This window comes from Otolemur garnettii, unplaced genomic scaffold (assembly GCF_000181295.1).
Source record: "Otolemur garnettii isolate 467f Iridium unplaced genomic scaffold, OtoGar3 scaffold00008, whole genome shotgun sequence".
NCBI lineage: Eukaryota > Metazoa > Chordata > Mammalia > Primates > Galagidae > Otolemur > Otolemur garnettii.
This window is the reverse complement of record NW_003852403.1, coordinates 15870817-15892854: the sequence shown is the minus strand read 5'-3', so window position 1 is coordinate 15892854 and position 22038 is coordinate 15870817. Positions and strand designations below refer to the sequence as shown.

General features: G+C 49.7%; 1 protein-coding gene across 1 annotated transcript in view; it reads left to right on the top strand.

The window, feature by feature from the left end:
- The window catches only part of TSPAN15 (tetraspanin 15), a 46599-nt gene extending 36042 nt beyond the window's left edge, over window positions 1-10557 (top strand). The window contains exons 4-8 of the mRNA XM_003783605.3: window positions 1300-1395; window positions 3280-3396; window positions 7587-7634; window positions 9247-9363; window positions 9818-10557. Of these exons, the coding sequence (XP_003783653.1) occupies window positions 1300-1395; window positions 3280-3396; window positions 7587-7634; window positions 9247-9363; window positions 9818-9967 (528 nt within the window). The 3' untranslated portion in view covers window positions 9968-10557. The remainder of the gene's footprint in view (window positions 1-1299; window positions 1396-3279; window positions 3397-7586; window positions 7635-9246; window positions 9364-9817) is intronic.
- Window positions 10558-22038: the final 11481 nt, after the last annotated feature.

Here is a 22038-nt window from a genome sequence, read left to right as displayed (position 1 = left end):
GCTCCTTAGCCGCTGAGCTATAGGCACCAAGCCTGCAGTAGGCTTTTTGGAGAAGAGTTGGGGCCTTGGTTTCCCATGGGGTTGCCTTTTCCCACTGATGATATGGCAGGTATGAAGTCCCATAGGGTGTATAATACCAGGACTTACTGTGTGCCGAGAATCCTGTTAAATACTTTATTAGCATTAGGTTATTTAAATTTCACAACATCCCTATGAGGCATGGAGTATTTTCCTCTTATTTTGCTGATGAGGAAATGGAGTCTCAAAAGTTAAATGAAGTACTTGGGGCCTGAGTGTTTACAGAGACTGTGCCCTTGACTATGAGGCTTGACAGCTTCTCTCAGCTTAGTGGTTGGTTCTCAGAGCTAGAAGGTACCTAAAAGAGAAGTGAGCTCTGACAGGATCTGGAACCCAGGGCCCTGTGGTCTCAGTGTACCCTGCAGCGCCTCCCCTGGAAGTTGTCTGGCTCTTCTGTCCGGCACCAAAGCCGAGAATGCCTCCTTTGTCCGCAATCTCTGCTGACACTCGACCTCCTGCTCTGAAAGCTCCAATTGTCACCCACACTCCTGCCCCCGCCTTTTCCAACTGTGGGGCCTTTTGTGCTCCTGAATCTCAGCACAACAGCCGGGCTGTTGATCCAGAAAGCCCAGCGTGACTGGGAGAGGGCAGCCTGCCAGCGATTCCCGATGGGGATTGTCCCAGCTCCAGCTGGGTGGGGGACCACTTGGTCTGTCCATGGGCCCAAGCTCTACAGTGGTGAGAGAGAGGTCCACACAGAAGTCAGGAGATCTGGATTCTACCCCAGCAAACTCCCTAACCAGCCTGCTCTGTGACTGAGACAAGGTGCCTTCCCCACCTCTGGCCTCAGTTTCCTCCTCTGACAAATAAGTGGTTAGATGGTAGAAGAATGTAGAGAGGGGATCTGGAGGGCAAAGGGAGGATTCCAGTTCAGGCCTGTCCTGGGGTGGTAGAAAGAGCAACAGACTGGGAACTGAGACAGCTGAGCCCCAGCTCAGTGTGGCGGCTTCAGAGTTGTGGGCCCCCAGCAAGGTCCCAACCCCTTGGGAGCTGGGCTGTCTGATCTACAAAGGCAATGAAGTGAGTTACTCCCGCTCAGACTTGGCGAAGGGGCTCGGCGAGTGTGTGGGCAGGGAGCTCACGGACGTTCAGGGTGGGGCAGGGAGGGGACGCTCCACGCAGACGGGCAGGAGCTGTCCAGGCGTGTGGCTTCTGGGAAATCTTAGGTTAGACTCTGGGGGTGTATGGTCCTTTTCTTTTGTAATTTCTCCTCCTAAATAGACCATTGACTTTCTAAATGACAACATCCGAAGAGGGATTGAGAACTACTATGACGATCTGGACTTCAAAAACATCATGGACTTTGTTCAGAAGAAGGTGAGCTGGGCACTCTGGGTGAGAGCTGTGCCTCCTGTGCCCTTTGCCCCCCACTTGGGCCCCCGCTCAAGAAAGTGAGAATAAGGCTCCTCGCTTTCCTCCATGGTGCTTGCTTGAATGTGATGATGGCTCCTTTTGCCAGTGTCCTGGGTGGCTTTTTAAAATCTCGTTTAGTCCTGACCCTCAAGTTCCTTATCTGCAGAAGAGGGATAATAAAAGTCCTTTCCTCTGGCATCATTGTGGGGGTTACCTCAACTTAATTCAGAAGAGCTCGGGCACAGGGCAAGACCACAATGTCAGCTGCGGTGATCATTGTTACATTCTCCTGGGTTGAGGACAGCAGAGTTTGAGGGCCCACTCAGCAGGGGGAGCACGTCCTGGGACACAACTCTGGGGGCTTCAGCTGGCTAGGTCCCTTGTGCCAGCCCTCCATGGGGACCAACCTCTCCCCCTACCCAGGCCACCTGCTAGGGCTGCTGCCTTAGCTCAGACCTTCTCTCTAGTCATAACAGGTGCAGGCTCTGGAAAGCCTTTTCCTGCCAGGGATGTGCCTGCCAGCTCTGGCTAGGAGAACTGTGTCCTGCTCTGGGTGGAGCAAGATGTTTTTATTGGATGCAGATCTTGGCTGGCTTGGGCACTTCACTTCTCCCAGGGTGGGTGTAGTAGGTAACTACTGCTCTCTGGGCACCTGTGTGGTGCCAGGCCCTGTGCCAGGTGCACAATCTCTCAGTGTGATCACTGCCTAGCTGTACAAAGCTGCCATAGCCTCTCCTGCTTTACAGTGAGCTGAGGCCCAGCAAGGCTGATCAATTTGCCCGAGGTCGCAAAGCTGGGGGCAGTCGTGTGAGTTTGAAAGTGGGTCTGTTTGATCTCCCTTTGAACTGTACCATAGAAAGGTGCTTCTGGGTCCCCAGACCTGATGGCCCAGGGTCCCCTATTATGGCACTCCCCTGGTTGAACCCTCCACTGACTTTGCCATACCCCTAGAGTGCCATCCCAGCTTTTGCTCCTTCACTGACAGTGCTGTGCTCAGCCAGGTCCCTGCCTTGCCCCCCCACGCTTGCTCACTATGTGCCAGCCATACCAGCCTCTGCTCCCACTTCTGACATATGAGCTTGTTTCTGTGTGGGGCCTTTGTATGGGGCATCTGGCTGTTTTCTGTTGTTCGTGTTTCAGATGCAGCATCTCTGCAGAGGGCCCTTTCCTGACTCCCAGCCTAAAGCTGCCTCCCCCCTCCCTGTTTCTCCACTTCTGGGGTGCACTGGCTCTGCCTCCTGATCTGTCACTCAGTGCTTGCTCTCTGGCTCCCTCTATTGGCGGGAGTGTTTCTTCTTTCTCACCATGTCTCTCCAGGCCCAGGATGATGCCTGGCACACATCCGCCCCTTAGGAGGGTTGCAGGAAGGACTCAGTTAAGGGGAGAGCCCCAGACAAGGTGTGAGATACGAGTGCCCCCTTTGCTACGGCAGGACCTGCTGAGCTGGATGGAGCATCTCTGAGGGCAGATAAGGAAGTCGCTTGTGCAGCAGGGATTTTCTTAAGATCATGGTTCCTGGGATCTTAAAGACACCTGTACCAGGGACATGAAGATAAAGAAGGTGGAATCTGGTTGTCAAATAAGGACCTTTCCTCTCAGTGTCTAGTCACCACCCTGATATCCCACCAAGAGGCTGCCCAAGCCCAGCCCCTCCCCAGTGATGGGGAGTTTACTACTTCCAAGGTGGCCATGCCACTCTTGGACGGCTCTGACCTGACAGCCTGCAGCTTCTCCCCCAGCCAGGGTGACCTATGTGTAAATTGCATTCATCTCCCAGCAGGGGCCCTTCCTGCTGCCCGGGGCATCTGTGGTGACCATCTCCTCTCTCCTGCTTGCTTCCTTTTTCAGTTTAAGTGCTGTGGCGGGGAAGACTACCGAGACTGGGCCAAAAACCAGTACCATGACTGCAGCGCCCCCGGACCCCTGGCCTGCGGGGTGCCCTACACCTGCTGCATCAGAAACACGGTAGCCCCTGCTCTAGGGGTGGGGGTGCATGGGGGCCACCCAGCTGGCCAGACTCCCCTCTCTTCTTTCTGCCCAAGTTGAAGCCAGGTGGCCTGGGAGGAGGGGGGTTGGCAGGGGTGTTGGTCAGAGCCGAGGCTTTCCTGAACCTCAGAGGCTGCTGAAGTCGGAGATCCTGGGGGTGGGAGTGGGATGGCCATGTCTTTACTGCGTGTCACTTAACATCTTTGAGCACTTACCCTGTGCCAGCCTGTTCTGGGTTCTTTGGTTGTATTAACTCGTTTAATCCTTATACAACCCTGTGAGTTAGGTACTGTTATTTTACCCACCTGACAGATGAGGAATTGAGGCACCAGAAGATTAGATGTCTTGCCCAAGGTTGTTGGGGCTGGGATGCAATGAAGGCAGCTGCTGCCCAGGCTGTGCTCTGGAGCACTGTGCAAGCCAGGTGAGGGTGGAAAGTGGTGGGGGGAGAAACTTCTGGTCCAGGGGAGCTTAGCAGGGTTGGCCAGCTCTGCAGCGTGAGCTGGAGGCCACACAGGTCCTGCACTCTGGGTGTCTCTAGTGGACTTTGGCCGTGACATCCTGGTGATCATTAGCAACTGACCAGGTATTTGGAAAGAGGCCTGGTGACGTAGATGCCTCCTCTCCCTGGCATGATTCTCTGAGCTCAGGCACTAAGGATGCAGTCTTGTGTAGTCACTGCCTAGGCGAGAGGCTGTCAGTCCTTGTGTTTGACTAATGTGTTCAGAGACTGTTTTTGGCTTGGAATGAGGTGGAGAGCTTTGTAATTACTCATGCCCCAGATAGTCATGGAAAGTTTCTCTCCTGACATCTCCACTGTTCCATGCCCACTGGTGGATCTGTAAACCAAGCAGCTGTGGGTGGGGACCTCGAGCATGAGTTGGGGAGCCAGCACCAAGTGACTGGCCCTAGAAAGGGCTGGGCTAGGAGGGGAGCTGTGTTTGGAAGTGTTGACTGCCATTTAGGGGAGGGGTAGGAGCCCAAGGTTTTTGGAGGGGCCTGTGTGGGGTGATCCTGAACTTTCTCACTCAGGAAAGCAGCACCGGAATGTCCTAGTCCAGATGTGGAAGCCCAATTTGTGTTCATTCATTCATTCAATGAGTTTTATTGAGGACTCTTATGTGCCAGACACATTTCTGAGTCTTGAGGGGATGGCCATCACACAGAGAAGTCTCTGCCCACACGGAGATGACCCTATGGTGTCATATTACTCTATAAGATGTCATCTGACTATGACACTATAGTGTCTTATTACTCAAAATAAGTAAAAGGCAGTATGTTAGAAGGTGATAAGTGCTAAGGAGAGAAATAGAGCAGGGTGTGGAGGTTTGCAATTTCGGATACTGAGAAGATGGGTTCTGAGTAAAACCCTGAAGGAAACGAGGGAGTAAGCTGTAGGTGCCTGGGGAGGGACACTCCTGGGAGTGAGAACAGCAAGTGCAAAGGCCCTGAGGTGGGAATTGCTTTGAGGTGTTTGAGAAAAGACATAAAGACCAGTGTGGCTGGAGCAGAATGGGCACAGGGAGGATGGTAGGAGGTGGCATCAAGGAGGTTGTGTGTGAACCACAGGCCATGGGCAGGACTGTGGGGTGCCCTTGCATGACAGGGGTCCTTCAGGGATTCCTGTGGTAGATCTGACTTGGGTTGTACTAGATCTCCCTGACTACAGCCGAGGACACAGGGAATCAGGTTGGGGGCTACTGTGCAGCAATGTGGGTGTCACAGGTCAGCCTGTCTAGGAAGCCTCCTCTGAGCTGGTAGTCAGTGGGACCTGAGCAGGAAGCTTAGTGGGAGGGAGGAGCTGAAGCAGGGTTGGGAGGGGGACAAGTTGAGCAATGGTGTGGTCTTAGAGCAGTTTGGCTGGGGACCACAACTACACGGTGGTCCTTCAGAGTTGTCCCATATTGGAGTGAGGAGGCCGGGCCCTCATACCTCTACACTGACCAGGCCTTGTGAGAGTAGTGTCCCACTGGGATAGGACTTGCTGGCTCTGTTCATCCAAGGTATATCAGTCTGGATTTGCCTCTCAGATCTGTGTGTTAGGTTGAGAGATGGTGAACTTTGGGGTACTTTTTTTTTCTTCCCAGACAGTCTCACTCTGTTGCCCTGGGTAGAGTGCTATGATGTCATAGCTCACAGCAACCTCAAACTCTTAGGCTCAAGCTATCCTCTTCTCTCAGCCTCCTGAGTAGCTGCCACAGCACTTGGCTAATTTTTCTCTATTTTTAGTAGAGATGAGGATCTTGCTTTTGTTCAGGCAGAGCTTGAACTCTTGAGCTCGGGTAATCCACTGGCCCCAGCATCCTAGAGTATTATAGGCATGACCCACTGCTCTGGCCTGTGGTACTGACTTTCTACCTGCTCAGGAGTCATCTTTCTGACTTCCTTTCTGTGGCCCTCTGCCGGGTGAGGAAGCTACTGGACCACTAGCTTCAGTACCTGTGAACTGCTGTGAGGGACGGGGGTGCACAGAGTCTTCTGCAGAACATTGATTCTGTGGTCAAACCCAGGGAGGCTTTCCCTTTGGAAAGACCATGGTTGTGTTGTATCCTCCCACCTCTCGGTGGGGGGCTCTCCTATCATGGAGGAGGCGGGTCCCTTGGGGCCTGGAGAAGGGTCTCAGCTCTGGTGTCAGGGCCAGTTGCATGTCTGCTGGGAGACTTGGTGCCCCTGAGGCAGGCCTGTGCTTCCACCCGAGAGCTGGCGCAATGAAGTTACTCTTGTCACCTCCTTCCATACTATCTAGTTTGCCTATTTGTTAGGTCCACTGTCTGTTTCTTTTCTATAGCATAAGGTCTGTGAAGGTGGAGACTTTGTCTTGTTATTCTGTATTCCACATGACTGGAACTGTGATTGGCACAATATAGGTGCTCAATTAGTATCAGTGAATGAATAAATAAATGAGGTGAAAGCACTCACTCCCATCATGTGCTTGGGCACCTGCTCCAGGCCTACCCCTCTCCTGGGGGTCATATTCATGGCCTGGGAGGGCCACACATGCTGACTGGCTGAGGCCAAGTGGGCACTGGGCATTGCTGGGTCTGAGGGCACCCAGGGGACTGTCTAGAGACCAAGGGAGGTTATGTTGCTCATTCACCACGCCCTGACATTTAGAATGTCCTGGATGACGTCTGTGGCTTCTGTGGCTTGACCTCTCTTTAGGGAGAGTCAACACTCTTGCTTGCCTTTCCAGGGGCTGGAATTGTGAACAAAGTCACTCCAGCCAGCATTCCTGTGCTCTTCCATGTGACTGGCCCTGGGACAAGCACTTTATGTGTGTATCTCACTTTATATTCAGAACAACCCCTGGAGGTGGGTTTGCTGATCTTCATCTGTTCACTAACAAATATTTACTGAGTGCCCTATGGGCCATCTCTTGGCAGCCCACCTGGGTTAGTCACAGATCTCGCTGGTAGCAGAGCAGGGTCTGGCCCCAGGAGACATGGTGCCTGGGGGCAGGCTGGGTGCTGGGCTGGTGCCTCCTGTCTCTTAACTACCTCCTGTGCACCCATACTGCACAGCAGCATCACTTAGACGTGGAGCAGTGGGGCTGGTAGGGGCACGGCTGGACCAGGGGGTCTTGCTCTCTCATCTCAGGAGAAGGAGGCCCCGCAGGGCACAGGCAGTGATGGGGAGTGGCCCTGCCAGCCCGTAACTCAGAGCCTTTCTGGGGAAGGATTTGTTGGTATCTAAGACCCAACCACTGATCCTTCCCTGCACCTAAATTAATCAGTAGCTGGGAGTCCTGGAGAGCAACTCCATTCCCGGGAGGGAACTTGTGGCAGCGCCCTCCACTGGTGGCACGGTGGTCTGCAGGGACAGCAAGTGTGGCCAGGGTTCCCTGCCTTGCCTCTGGCAAACCACAGCTGACTAGGGGCTCCAGGAGGGCTGCTGCTGGGGGTTGGGGAAGGGTTCTCTGACCTAAGAGCCATGGAACTAGCCCACCCATGTTTCCTCGCTGGGCTTTTCTTGAAGGGAGTGGTTGAGATACAGAATGAAGCTAGACTGCCCGGGTTGGAATCTCAGCTCCATTTGTGCCAGACAGCACGACTCTCTGTCTCAGTGCCACTCTGCCTCTGGGTTCTTCCCTCTGTAAGATGAGTAGAGTGCTAGTGTCTTTTAAAGTAAGCGCCATGATACATGTTAGCTACTATACATTTCTGTTTCAGACAGAAGTTGTCAACACCATGTGTGGCTACAAAACCATCGACAAGGAGGTAATGTCTTTGAAATGCCTTTCCCTAGAAATGTTGCCTTGGGGACAACAGGGGTTACTGGAGCTGTGGGTCCTGGCTGTAAGCCAGAGTGCTGAGGTTTTCTGCCTCCACCCAAACACAAAAGGGTTCAGGGAACCCAGAATTACTCCAGGCTGGGAAATGCCACCTGCTAGGGTTTGCCAAGCACCTACTATGGGTTGGTCCATGCGAAGCAGTCCCTCCAACCCTTGTTGGAACCCCCAGCCGTGTTCAGCACCAGCTTACTTCTGCTATGGGGGCCAGCAGTTTGCAGATTCTTCATGCTGATCCCCTCTGCCTGGGACCTAGGAGTCCCTGGAGTTCAGCAAACCCTTTGGCGGTTCCCCTCCTCTCAGGTCAGCTTTCTGGGCAACTCCCTTGGACTAGAAGAAAAGCTGGGGTGATGCTGGGAGGGAAGCTCAAAGGAATGGTGACCTGAGATGCTTCCCAGCAGTGGTTTCCAAGGTGGGGTCCCTGGACCACAACAACAGCATCCCCAACAACTTGTTAGAAATGTACATTCTTGAGGTGGGACATTCTGACTCTGCCAAAGTTTGAGAGCTGTAGACCAGCAGTAGTCCTCAACCTATGAGAACCAACAGCCATTTTTTATAAGAAACACTTGGTAATGCCCTAGTTATTACCCCCTGCCCCATGAATTTCACAGATAATATAAGCTACTTAGACTCAACATAGTGATCTGAGATGAAAGAGAAATGAGACAATTTACAGCGATCTGGTGCATTTCAGCATGTAAATGCTCAGGCAGTCCAGAAGTGCAGGAGAAGACACGGTGAAGGGGTCAGGAGTTGGCACGGATGTAAAGGATCCTCTAGACTGGGATGACCTCGGGGCAGGGGGGTAGGGGTTTGGGTTGGCAATTCACCTGCCTGGGACATCCATTTTGCTGTTGGCACAGTGTTTTAAAATGGTGAACAATTCTTGATAAAGTTCTGAATTAAATAAAGTATAATTCCTTAATTTACATAATAATAGGTCTAGGAAGTTCATTGTGTATTAAACTGGACACAGAAAAAAAAATTTTTTTTTATAAGTACCTGAAGTAAGGCTTCTGGCTCAGAAGTAAGGTTTGTAGTAAGTTTATCACTCATACCAATACCTGGGGGACACCTGAGAGGTGTAGTAAGGTTTATGACTCACGCCAATTGTAGTAAGGTTTTTCACTCACACCGATACCTGGGGGACACCTGAGAGGCAGGCAGGCAGGCAGGACAGTTGTGTGTAGGATTGGATTGCCCCGAGCTCTGCAGTCCTTCAGCCCTCAGGTTATTGGGACAACCAGAGGAGCCACCAGTGTCCCCAGTGCTCTCTTAGCAATACAACCTGTTGAGAACCAGTGGTCTAGAGCCACCTCCTCGTGTGGGGAGGCCCTCCTCTAGGGCCACCTCCACCTCGTGTGGGGTGGCCCTTGTCTAGGGCCATCTCCACTGAGGTCCAGTGGTCTAGGGCCGCCTCCTCGTGCTGCATGTGGGAAACTGAGGCCCGGGGTGGTTGAGGGACTGGCTCAGACCTGGAGTGAGTGGTAGAGTTGGGATGCAGGCTCCCGTGGGCTGACTGGCCCCTTCCCACGCAGCGCTTCAGCGTGCAGAACGTCATCTACGTGCGGGGCTGCACCAACGCTGTCCTCATCTGGTTCATGGACAACTACACCATCATGGCAGGTGTCCTACTGGGCATTCTGCTCCCCCAGGTGGGCAGGCTGTGGGCTCCGAGAAGGGAGGGTTGGTGGTGCGGAGATTCTCCTCGGCAGTTTGGACTCACCCTGGGAGGGCTGCAGGGCTGAGAGGAGAGGGCGAAGGCACTAGCCCTGGTGGTTAAGCTCTTCCAGGTGCTTCCCAGGCACGGTCTCCTCCACGCTGTCTGTGAGGCAAGTACAGCTATCATGCCCATGGCACAGGGGAGGAAACTGAGGATTAGTAAGGCTGGTTGAGTCCTCCCTAGATAGTGCGAGGCAGAGCTGGAGTGGAGGCAGGAGTTGCAGGCTGGAGGAGAATGGGAGATCTCTGGGATTTCCTGGGAGGCGTTGAGGGGGCCCAGGCTGGGGCTGCTTGGGCAGTGGGGGTTTCCTGGGCCACCTAGTGCTATGAGGGCTTGTGACTAGCCGCAGGGTTTCTGATGTCCAGCGTGCTCTCACTTCTTCTCAGTTCCTGGGGGTGCTGCTGACACTGCTGTACATCACCCGGGTGGAGGACGTCATTGCGGAGCACTCTGTCACCGACGGGCTGTTGGGGCCTGGTGCCAAGCCCAGCGTGGATGCCGCAGGCACGGACTGCTGCTTGTGCTACCCTCTTTAGGGCCCTGCCTGGGACAGCAGCTCCAACAGGACCATGCTGGACAGCACCTCTTGATCCACATTGTAGGGTGGACAGGATTGTGCCCCACTGCTCACACTGGGCACTGACCAAAGCCTGGGTTATGTGTGTCTGCCTGTGTCCATCGGCCACTGCCTCCTCTGGGGGGCTTCCCTGTGGCCTGGGCAACAAAGGTGTCCCTTCTCCAGGCCTGGGCTGCAGGGGAAAGGGGAGTTTGAGGCCCATTTCATTTCTGCCTGTGCCTTGGCCTGTGGCCCTTATACCCCTGCAAAGGGTTTTGTGGTGACTTGGTGAGGAGAGAGGAGTATGTGTGCCCTGATGGGTGGGAGGGGCGGGCTGCAGATCTGGGACCCCAGCCCCTCAGCCCTGCCTAGGCCCAGGCTGAGCCACTTCTCAGCCTTCCAGGTGCCTTGAGCTCTCTCCTGTAAGGGCTGCTGCTTTGCTGACCCTAGTTTTTTATGTGATTTTTGTAAAATTCATCTTTTGTACAGATAACAGGAATTTCTGACTGATCAAAGCTGGTTGTTCCCCCACCTGCCTTATTCTTTTTTTGCCCCCTTCAAGCCAGTTTATTAATCAAACAATAAAAGTACATTTTTTTTTTTTTTTGGTCTTTGATTTGTGCTATTTTTGTTTGAGGGGCGGTGTGAGGAGGGACTCAGTTTGGATTTGGAAACCCCTTGTTGGTGCAGTAGCTGAGCAAAAGATTTGAAGGTTTGGTACAGTTTGGGACACAGGCAGGGGAAGGCCACAGGGCCGGAGGTGATGACATCTATCTTACTAAGAAGTGAGGGAAACTAAGGCTGAGTGATAGATGGCATTAAGCCTGTATCCAGGAAGCAGGCAGATGGGAACTAGGAAAGTCCCAGACCTTGGGAGCAGCAGTGCCCACAGGGCCATGTGTGGCTGCAGAACCAGAGCCATTCGCCCTGTGCCCACATTAGAATGTAGCTCTTTGTCCCCAAGAGCTGGTGCTCCAGGCCATGCAGAGTGTAGTGCTCATTGCCTCCTGCTGGTGATGGTGGGACTTGCATGGACTAGTACATCCAAATCCTTGCAGGGGATTTTCTGTGAGGTTCTTGGTAGCCAGGGAAATAAACCAGCAATATTCCCCAAAGTTGAAGAACCCTAATGGTAGGGACTGACATACACCTAGACGTCACGTGGCTGGGTGCCTGGTCTGCCACGTTTAGGAGCCTGAGTTGTCTGAGGGGTGTAAGGGCAGGAGGAGGGTTTTAGAAAGGAAAGGGTAATGCATTGATGTGAATGCATCATAGAGAAAACTTTGTGCCAGGAACTTATCTAAACATTTTCTAGGTATTAACTCCTTTAATTCCCCCAAATGTATGTGATCATTCTTATCTCCATTTTATTGGTGAGGAAACTGAGGCACAGAGCAATTAAGTAACTTCCCAAGGCACGTGGCTGCTAAGCGATAAAGCCATGCCTTGAGCCCAGGTAGACTCTCTCCTGGCTCTCAGCCTCTCTGCTTACCGCCTCTGCCACCTCCTGTGTGCACTGGGTATGCAAACCAGCCATGGTGGTAGTTGCTACTGCATCTCTGCCCTGGGGGTAGAGCTGCTTCTGGAGCCTCTGTCTTGTCCCCACGTTACTGCATGGACACAAGGCCAGGTTGAACTCTGTGTCTGGCTACTGGCCTCATGGCTCTGAGGCTCTCGCTGTTCTCTGAGAATTCTCTCTGTGCCCAGAGGAGAGAGCACAGTGTGATAGCAGAGGCCCTGCAGAGGCTGGGACTGCTCTGAGTCTGTGTGTCCAAAGTCACCTTACCCCAGAGCCTGGAAACCTGTCACCTTGTCTTCCCCTCTCTGCACTGCCACTCACAGATGCCTCTCTGCCTCACATTGTGGCCCCACACGGCTGTGGATCTGGGTTTGTGACTTGGTGCCCCAGACAGCTGGGCTCCAGCAGATACTCATCTCTCCTCTAAACCTCAGTCAGTCACCTCTCAAGAAGGTGAAAGGGAACACTTGGGGAGGGCCTGTCAGTTCTGTGGCAGGGGCTCCCCTGCCATGGCACCTTTTGTGCTTGAGATAATGGTGTCACCTTGTCCCCTTGTCTGACAATAAGGGAGCAAGGACCCTCAAAACTAGTGCTTTCCCACACTATGGTTCATGGAGAAAATGATATTTATGAAGCTAGAGGAGATTTGTAGGCTTTGATTTTGGACTTTTTTGTTCTATAATTATAAGGAAAAAAATGCTTTAAGGAGGACTTTGTATAAAAATCTTAAATATAATATTCTGAAAAGACATTTTAATAGGTTGAGGTATACTTGACATAAACTGCACATATATTTTTAATTTATTATTTTATTTCTTTATGAGATAGAGTCTCAAGCTGTCACCCTGGGTAGACTGCTGTGGCATCACAGCCATAGCAAACTCAAACTCTTGGGCTTAAGGGATTCTCTTGCCTCGGCCTCCCAAGTAGCTGGGACTATAGGCGCCCATCACAATGACTGGCTATTTTTTGGTTGTAGTTGTCATTATTTGGCAGGCCTGAGCTGGACTCGAGCCTGCCAGCTTCAATGTATGTGGCTGGCGTCCTAGCTGCTGAACTATAATAATAATAATGATAATAATAATAATAATTTTTTTTTGAGACAGGGGCCTCCAGCTGTCCCCCTGGGTAGAATGCTGTGGCATCACAGCTCACAGCAACCTCCAACTCCTGGGCTCAAGTGAGTCTCCTGTCTCAGCCTCCTGAGTAGCTGGGACCACAGGCGCCTGCCACAACACCGGGCTATTTTTTGATTGTAGTTGTCTTTGTTGTTTGGCGGGCCCGGTTGGATTCGAACCCGCCACCTTGGGTGTACATGGCTGGCGCCTTAGCCACTTGAGCCACAGGCACCGAGCCTAAATTTATTATTTTTATAGATACATTACATTCTTTCATACCGGCTGGAAGTGCAGTGGTGCCGTCATAGCTCACTATAACCACAAACTCCTGGACTCAAGTGATTTTCCCATCTCAGCTTCCCAAGTAGCTAGGACTATAGGTGTGTGCCATCATCCTTGTCTAATTTTTTAATTTCTTTTTTTTTTTTTTTTTGCAGTTTTTGGCTGGGGTTGGGTTTGAACCCACCACCTCCTGCATATGGGGCCGGAGCCCTACTCCTTTGAGCCACAGGTGCCACCCTAATTTTTAAATTTTTTTGTAGAGGCATGGTCTTAGTATGCTGCCCAGGCTGGTCTTGAACTCCTAGGCTTAAGCAAACTTTACAACTCAGCCTTCCAAAATGCTGGGATTGTAAGTGTGAGCCACTGTGCCTTGCTAAACTGCATGTATTTAAAATGACAAATGTGGCCAGGTGCAATGGCTAACACCTGTAATCCCAGAACTTTGGGAGGCCGAGGTGGGTGGATTGCCTAAGCTCAGGCATTTGAGACCAGCTTGAGTAAGAGTGAGACCCCATCTCTAAAAATAGCTGGGGGTTGTATTGGGCACCTGCAGTCCCAGCTACTTGGGAGTCTGAGACAAGAGGATCACTTGAACCCAAGAGTTTGAGGTTGCTGTGAGCTATGATACCATTGCACTCTGCTAAGAGTGAAAGTAAGACTCTGTCTCAAAAAAAAAAAGAAAAGTGACAAATGTAGGTATCAGGGAAACCATTACCACAATCAAGATAGTGAACATGTTTATCACTTGAAAAAATCTCTCATCCATTCATTACAGACTCTTACCTCACCCCCAGGAAGCTACAGTCTGTTTTCTGTCTCTATAAATTACTTATGTTTTCTAAAATTTTATATAAGTGGACTCATACAGTGTGCATCCTTCTTGTCTGGTTTCTTTCACTCAACAGTTATTTTCAGATTCATTCATTTTGTAGCATGTATCAGTAGTTCATTCCTTTTTGTTGCTGAGTAGTATCCCCTTGTATGGATATACCATAGCTTGTTTATCCATTCACCTATTGATGGATATTCTTATTTCCAGTTTTTTGTTATTATTACAAATAAAGATGCTATGAACATTTGTGTACGTGTCTTTATAAAAACATACTTTCATTTCTCTTGGGTAAATAGAAGTAGAATGGCTGGCTCTCATGGTTAAGTGTATGTTTAACTTTTTTTTTTTTTTGAGACGGAGCCTCAAGCTGTCCCCCTGGGTAGAGTGCCGTGGCTTCATAGCTCACAGCAACCTCCAACTCCTGGGCTCAAGCGAGTCTCCTGCCTCAGCCTCCCAAGTAGCTGGGACCACAGGCGCCGGCCACAACGCCCGGCTATTTTGGGGTTGCAGCCGTCATTGTTGTTTGGCGGGTCTGGGCTGGATTCGAACCCACCACCTTAGGTGCATGTGGCTGGCGCCTTAGCCACTTGAGCCTTAAGCAATTCTCTTGCCTCAGCTTCCTGAGTAGCTGGGACTATAGGCGCCTGCCAGAACACCTGGCTATTTTTTGTTGCAGTTTGGCTGGGGCCGGGTTCCAACCCACCACCCTCAGAATATGGGGCTGGTGCCCTACCCACTGAGCCACAAGGGCCACCCTAGCTGTACTTTTATATCTGTTAATCAACCTATGGCTATTTTCTCTCCAAAGATGGCATTGCAGTGGGGCTGCCCACTTCCTGGAGACCCCATGAAGAGGCTTGGAGCAGAGTGGGAGTGAACTGTCCACCCAGAGGATGAAAGAGGGGAAAACATTTCCTCCTCAGCCCCCATTAGTCAAGAGTGGCCCCAGGCACTAAGTCCCCTGCTCTTTAGGCTGCCCCTGCACAAGTACCTAGCAGATTTCTGTGGGTTTCAAACCACCGCCTCAGAAGAGCCCCAGGGCAGAAAGAGAGGTGTGTGTGGGCGGGGTGATGCCGGGGAGGAGGCATGCCTCCATGCACCTGCTCAAAGAATGGCATCCTGCAATAGTACACAGGACGGAGAGGATTTGGAACACAGCACGGAGGTGTCCGATCCCCACTCTGTCCCTCGCACCAAGCCCAGTGCCTGGACACAGTAACAGATTAGACAATAGATCTGGGGAATGAAGGGAAAAGATGGATGAGGAGGTGGTATTCATTGGGAAATAAACCCTAAGTAGCCCCTGGGAGCCAGGCCAGCCCCTCGCCTTTGTCCCAGAGGACAGATTAGTGCATAGGGCAGTGCTCACAGCCTGGACTCTGTGTAGTGCTGGGGCTATGCTGGGGCCCTGGGATGGATGTGAACTTTGCCTCTTGATCTTTCAGAGGACAACCTTTTTTTTTTTTTTAGGACTCCCAAGTAGCTGGGACTATAGGCGCCCATCACAATGACTGGCTATTTTTTGGTTGCAGCCATTATTGTTGTTTGGTGAGCCTGGGCTGGATTCGAACCCACCACCTTAGGTGTATGTGGCTTGCGCCTTAGCCGCTTGAGCCACAGGTGCCGAGCCAACAACCCTTTTTTGGATGACTTCTCTCCACCATCCCACAATCAAGTAACAACTGCCCCTTTTATTTCATACACAGCCCCTGTGCTTGTCACTTTTTGCCCATTATGATCCCAAGTCCCTTTTCTGAAACATAATGACTTGAGATCAGAAGAATTAAGGAATGTACTTAGGGCCTCCCCTACCTGTGAGTCATAGAGCGAGGGTTTCACTGACTCCAAGGCCGTGTTATGTCAGCCTGGAATTTGAGGTCCTATCTCCCACTCCAGATTCATCTCTGTCTCGTCTCTAGTCAGCAGGTCCCTGGACTGACCCAGTTCATTCTTAGCTCACATGGTTCTACTATCCTCTCACCAGAAAGATCCACACCCTCCTTCTCCATCGCTGGGTCGCAATTCTGTGGGAGGAGGGGCTTATTTTATGATCACCCATTCTGCATATGAGGAAAGCTGAGGCCAGACTAGCTTAGTAAAGTTTATGGAAGAGTCTTTGCCAGCAATCCCAGACCTTGGCTCAAACCCGTGCCCTGCCTACCATCCTCCCAAAGCCTGAAAAGCACTGAGAAACACGGGGCTGCTGGCTCTGGCACAGGGTCCTGGCTCCCCACAGGCTGTGGGCCCTTGAAGGGAGTCTTGATTTGCAGTCCTGAAAGCCCAGGAAGACAGAGGACACTAGTGTTTCTGCCAAGAAAACGAGCAGAACTGATGTGGCTGCATGTGGTCACCAGGTGGCGCTGCTTGCCCACAGCTTGGCACTCAGCTCTCAGCTACTTTGTCACGGTCTGGGCATCCGCTAGGGCAGCAGGGTGAGTGTGCCGCCCACCCCATACCCCAAAAGAGCAGACCACAAGGTGAGGGAGTCTAAAACACCATAGGCACCTACATATAGTAGGCACTCTATAAATAATTGTTGGATGAATGAGTTACCATTGGCATAGTTGAGACTTTTATCCCCATTTTATAGACTAGGAAGCTGAGGCCAGATGCCAGCAATAGTAATAGTAACCAAAGTTACTTCTATTGGCTAAAATTCTGTCACTATGTTCTGTGCAGGTGAGGATATAGGGCAGTGATTTTCAACCTGTGCACCATGGCACACTGGTGTTCAGTGAGAAGATCTTGGGTGTGCCACAAAAGTTTTTAAAGATAATTAATTAAATTGTTTTTGAAAGAGTTCATAGCACAGTAAGTATATTCTTTTTTTTTCACTCTTTTTTTTGATCAAAATAAGTTAAATGTGCCATGGAAGTTTATAGGTTCAAGTGAGACAAAATAAAGTCGAGAAACACTGATACAGGGGCTTAGAAAGGCCAGTTGACCTGCTCGAGTTATATAGTTAGTGGAATAAATGGAAGACCCAAATTTTGAACCATTCTGCCTGCGACTGAGCAGTAGGGTAGGATCAGGGTCACTTATTGGTCCAGTATCTTCTCTTTTCCCCCACCCTACCTTGGACGTGGCAGCACATCTTGGACTTGTGTGACCTCCTCATGTGACCACTAGAGGGAGGCCTCAGCCTCCAGACAGCCACAAAGGGCTTGGTAGGGACTTGGATGCCAGAATGAGATGGGGGTGGGGTTGGGGTGGGGTGTGTGCACCCGGGCTCTGGAGGACTGCTTTTGCATCTGTAAAAGGAGGATGACTGTCCTTGTCCAGCCAGGGATCTGGGAGGAGGACATAACACCATGCATAGAAAGTTCTTAGCCCTTCCCCAGGCCCTTGCCCTGAGCAGGCCATACTGACTGGCAATAATCAATAGTGACAGCAAGTGTGTGATCTATTTACTGACGCGTTGGTGTATTGTCAGTCTACCCCCCGATGGGCAGGGTTTTCATCTACTCTGTGCTCTGCTGTCTTCCCTAAGCGCAGATCATGGTGCCTGGGGCACAGGTGGTGCTCATCAAGCAGGTGCTGACTGAGGCAATGGAAATGGCCCTGTGCTGGCCAGGCCCTGGGACTGTGTGGGCCCCCTGTACTCTCACATGAACCCCAGAGGGCCAGGTTGGTGTGATGTGCCACCTTATAGGCTGTCAGCCTGGTCAAACCTCTCCTCTCCAGAGGGAGCATCGTAGGGTTTCCAGGTGTGATGGCTTGGGAGTGGGGTGGGGGTAGGGGTGGCATGGCCATATCAGATATGTGGATGTCCTTGAATGTCCAGTCAGCTCAAGGATGGCTTCCCTGACCCTTCCAGACAAATGTGCTATGGTTGTCCTCTTTCTCCCAATATTCATAGAAAAACCCAGAGAAATCATACAAACAGAAACACACCTGCATCAAATTAGGAAACTAAGCCTGTACTTGAGGCAGATCTTACAGCAGCTTCTAGCAGGGACCCAGACTAAGACATAGTGAGAAGTGGGTGAGGGCTCAGCTTCTGCAGTGGGCTTTTATGATTGACCCTCTGGGGGATGACATGGGCTCTGCTCTGCTACTGAACTCTGGCGCAATGCAGTGCAGGGCCTCTCAGGATCATTTGGACCCTGCTGGCAGCAACAGTGGGTCTCAGAAACCAACTCTTAATGAGACAAGCCACCCACTCAGGGAACCGGCAGTGGAGGCAGGACACAGATCCCACCTCAGACCAGCACAGCCACCCAAGGCTCCTGGCCCATGGTGCCTGGAGAATTAGAACGGGGTCTCACACTCAGAAGGGGGAATATTCCCAGCTTAGGGCTCCACTGGGCACACACCCCTGACATTGCAACCTCAGTTCTCCACATAGAAAGGAGTTGCCAGGAGAAAAGCTAGGCCTATGAGAAAGGTGCAGTCACAGAGAATGGAGAACGAGAGGCAAGGACTGTGTCATATGATCACTAGAGCTCCAGTGCCTCCCAAGACACGCGGTAGGTGCTCAGTAAATATGCGTCACATGAATACACAGAGTATATTAACTCAGAGGGTAACCTTCCTCAGCAGTAGATCTTACTGCAAAATTAGAATTATTTGTGCTTCAGGCTCTATGTAAGTTACAAGAGAGTACTGCTTCTATGAAATAAGAACAATCCACAGTAGGAGACAGTGGTAAACAGAAAATACAGCATCTGATTGAAATTCCCATTGAATGCAGTAAGCAGTAGAGTTGAAAGTGTAAAAACTGAACACGGGAAGCATGGAGAATCCCCAAAGAGCTAACAGTAAACCTTCCATTATGATCCCTCAATCCCCTCACTAGGCCTCGACCCACAGGAGAAAAAACCATTTTACCACAAGGACATTTGTCCTAGAATGTTTACACAGCTCACTTCATAATCGTTAAGATGTAGCGTCAACCCAAGCACCCATCAACCTAAGAGCAGATGGATGAGGTGTGGCACATGTGTACCACGGAATACTATTCAGCTATGAAAAGGTGCTGACTTTACATCTTTTGTATTTACCTGGATGGAGTTGAAGAATATTCTCCTTAGTAAAGTATCACAAGAATGAAAAAGCAAGTATCCAATGTACTCAATACTGATATGAAACCAGTAAAAAAACAACTACACACCCACAGGAAAGAAAAACACTTAAAATCCAGTGGGGGAAAGGGGAAGAAGAGAGAGGGGGCTTGGTGAGCTCTCACCAGCTGGGCACAATGTAAGGGTATATGGCACAACTCCTGGGTGAAGGGCTCAACTACAACTGGGACTTCACCTAACAAATGCAAACAAGGTAACCTAATCATTCGCACCCTCATATTAATTTGAAATAAAAAAAAAATAGAATGCAAGCTACAAAGGACCAGATGGAGAATGTTCCCAGGATGCAAAGAAAAGGTTAAGGACAGAGCACCACTGGGAACCTAGGAGGACAAGTCACCAGAGTGTCACCTGAGTGATGGCATTCCTTCCTCCCACAGACACCCCACCACCCCAGAATAGAGTTAACAGAGGAAATAATCAACATTATAAAGTTATTTAAGAAGTAAATATCACCCCCACCTTTTTTTGAGACAGAGTCTTACTATGTCACCCTTGGTAGAGGTCTATGGCATCATGGCTCTCAGCAACCTCAAACTCTCGGACTTAAGTGATTCTCTTGCCTCAGACTTTCAAGTAGCTGGGACTACAGGCCCCTGCTACAATGCCCGGCTATTTTTTTATTGCAGTTGTCATTGTTGTTTAGCAGGCCTGGGCCGGGTTCGAACCCACCACCCTTGGTGTATGTGTCTGGCGCCCTACTCACTGAGTACAGGTGCTGAGCCCCCCCCCCCTTTTGTTAAAGAGACAACTAGCTCTGTCGCTCAGGCTGGACTGCATGGTGCAATTGCAGCTCTGTGTAGCCTTGAACTCCTGGCCTCAAGCGATTCTCCTGCCTCAGCCGCCTGAGCAGCTGGGATGACAGGTGCAAGCCATGGTGCTCTACTAGAAGTATTTCAAAATGTATATGAAAACACTACACTGTACCCCCTGTTTGCATTAATGTATAGAGCTATCATTTAATAAAAAAAAAAAAAAAAAGAAAAACAAAGTCAGTCAGTTTAAAAATGTGCTGATTCTGTGGCAGTTCTTCTCAACTTTCTTCAATACTCGTGATAATGTCTGAGTTCTCTCCATGATGCAGGAGGCACCCCAGGCCCCGGGCATTGTGGCCCACTCATGGCTCCTAGGTGAGCCCTAGAGACACTCACACAGGTGCCCTGGAGATGGTCATGAGGACGAATGTCCACTGCAACGCTGTTTGTAATAGTGGAGAATGGGACACCCTCTAAGAGTTTGCTTAAAAAAGGAGAAAGTAGCCACACGGTGGTGTGCTCCTGCGATCGAATATTCCACAGCACTTTAAACAAAGGCACCAACATCTGAGTAGCCTCTGGGTCACAGTGCTGAGGAGAGAAGCCAGAGGCATAGCAATGCAGACACTATGGTGTCACATACATAAACTTAGAAATTATATTAGTGCTTACGAATGTCTATGTGAGGAGGAAAGTTTAAAAATAAGTCCTAGAAGGAGATAAAATTCATGAGGCTCTGGGAGGGGAAAAGGGAAATGGACTGAGGATTGATGGGATTCAACCTTGCCTGTACAGCTTTATTTTCTTTAAAAACTGGAAATAAAAATGTTTGAATGTGAATATTGTCCATTGGGGGTATCTGTAGATGACAGTGTATGTTACTCTCAGTAGTTTTCTGTACTTTCTTTTGGGGGGTGTTGTTTTTTGGAGTGAATTTTTTATTGTGTCAAAGTACACATGGCCTTAGATTTACCATTTCAACAATCCAGTGGCCTTGAGTACGTTCACAATGTGCAGCAACTGTCACCACTACCCACTGCCAGAGCTTTGCCATCCTAAACGGAAGCTCTGTACCCATTTAGCAATAATCCCCATTTTCCCCTCCTTCGGCCTGTAACCTTGATTCTACTCTGTCTCTATGAATCTGCCTATTCTAGGCACCACACAAGAATGGGACCAGATGGCGTTTTCCCTTTTATTCCAACTTATTTCACTTAGTATAAGGTTTTCAGGGTTCATCCAAGCTGTAGCATATGTCAGAATTTCAATACCTTTTTTTTTGGTAGGGATGAGGTCTCTCTGTGTTACTCAGGCTGGTCTTGAACTCCTGGGCTCAAGCCATCCTCCCACCTTGGCCTCCCAAAGTGCTGGGATCACAGAGGTAAGCCACCATACCTGGACAAGAATTTCATTACTTTTTATGGCTGAAGAATATATATATATACACAGAGATATATACACTTATATATCTATATATCCATCACACTATAGTTATCTAGTCATCCATTGGTAGACATTTGGGTTGTTTCACATTTTGGCTATTGTAAATAATGCTGCAGTGAACATTGATACATAAGTATCTGTTTGAGTTTCTGCCTTTGAGTCTTTGGGGTATATACCTAGGAGTAGAATTGCTGGATTAAATAGTGAAAACTATTATACAAGAAAACTGTCTTGAAATCAAAAAAATTAGAAATATGTATTGGAAAACCCTATAACTCTACCAAAGAAACCTGTTAGAGCTGATAAACAAATTCAGCAAAGTTTCAGGATACAAAGTTAACATACAAAAAATCAGTAGCACTTGTATATGCCAATAGAGAATGATTTCAAAAAAGAAATTCAGAAAGCAATACCATTTATAAAAGTTCCAAAGACTATGAAGTGCCCAGGAATCACCTTATCCAAAGAAGTGAAAGAGCTATACCTGGAAAACGATAATACACTAATGAAAGAAATTGAAGAGGACATAGAAAAAATGGGAAGTATTCCACATTTGTGGACTGGAAGAATCAATATTGTTAAAATGACAATACCACCCAAAGAAATTTATAGGTTCAGTACAGTCCCTATCAAAATTCCAATGGCATTCTTCCAAGAAATAGACAAAAAGTCCTACAATTTATATGGATCCCTAAGGCCCTATTGAATAAACAACTTGATTTGAAAATTACTACAAAGCTACAGTAATCAAATAAGCATGGTACTGTTGTCCAACAGACACATAGACCAGGAGAACAGAACAGGGAACCCAGCTACAAATTCATGCATTTGCAGCCAACTCATCTTCAACAAAGGTGCCAAGAACATACAATGGAGAAATGACAGACTCTTCAATAGATGGTGTTTGGAAAACGGATAACTATGTGCAGAAAAATGAGGCCTACTCCAATCTCTCACCATACACAAAAATCAAACCAAAATGGATTAAAGACTTAAATCTAAGACTTGAAACTATGAA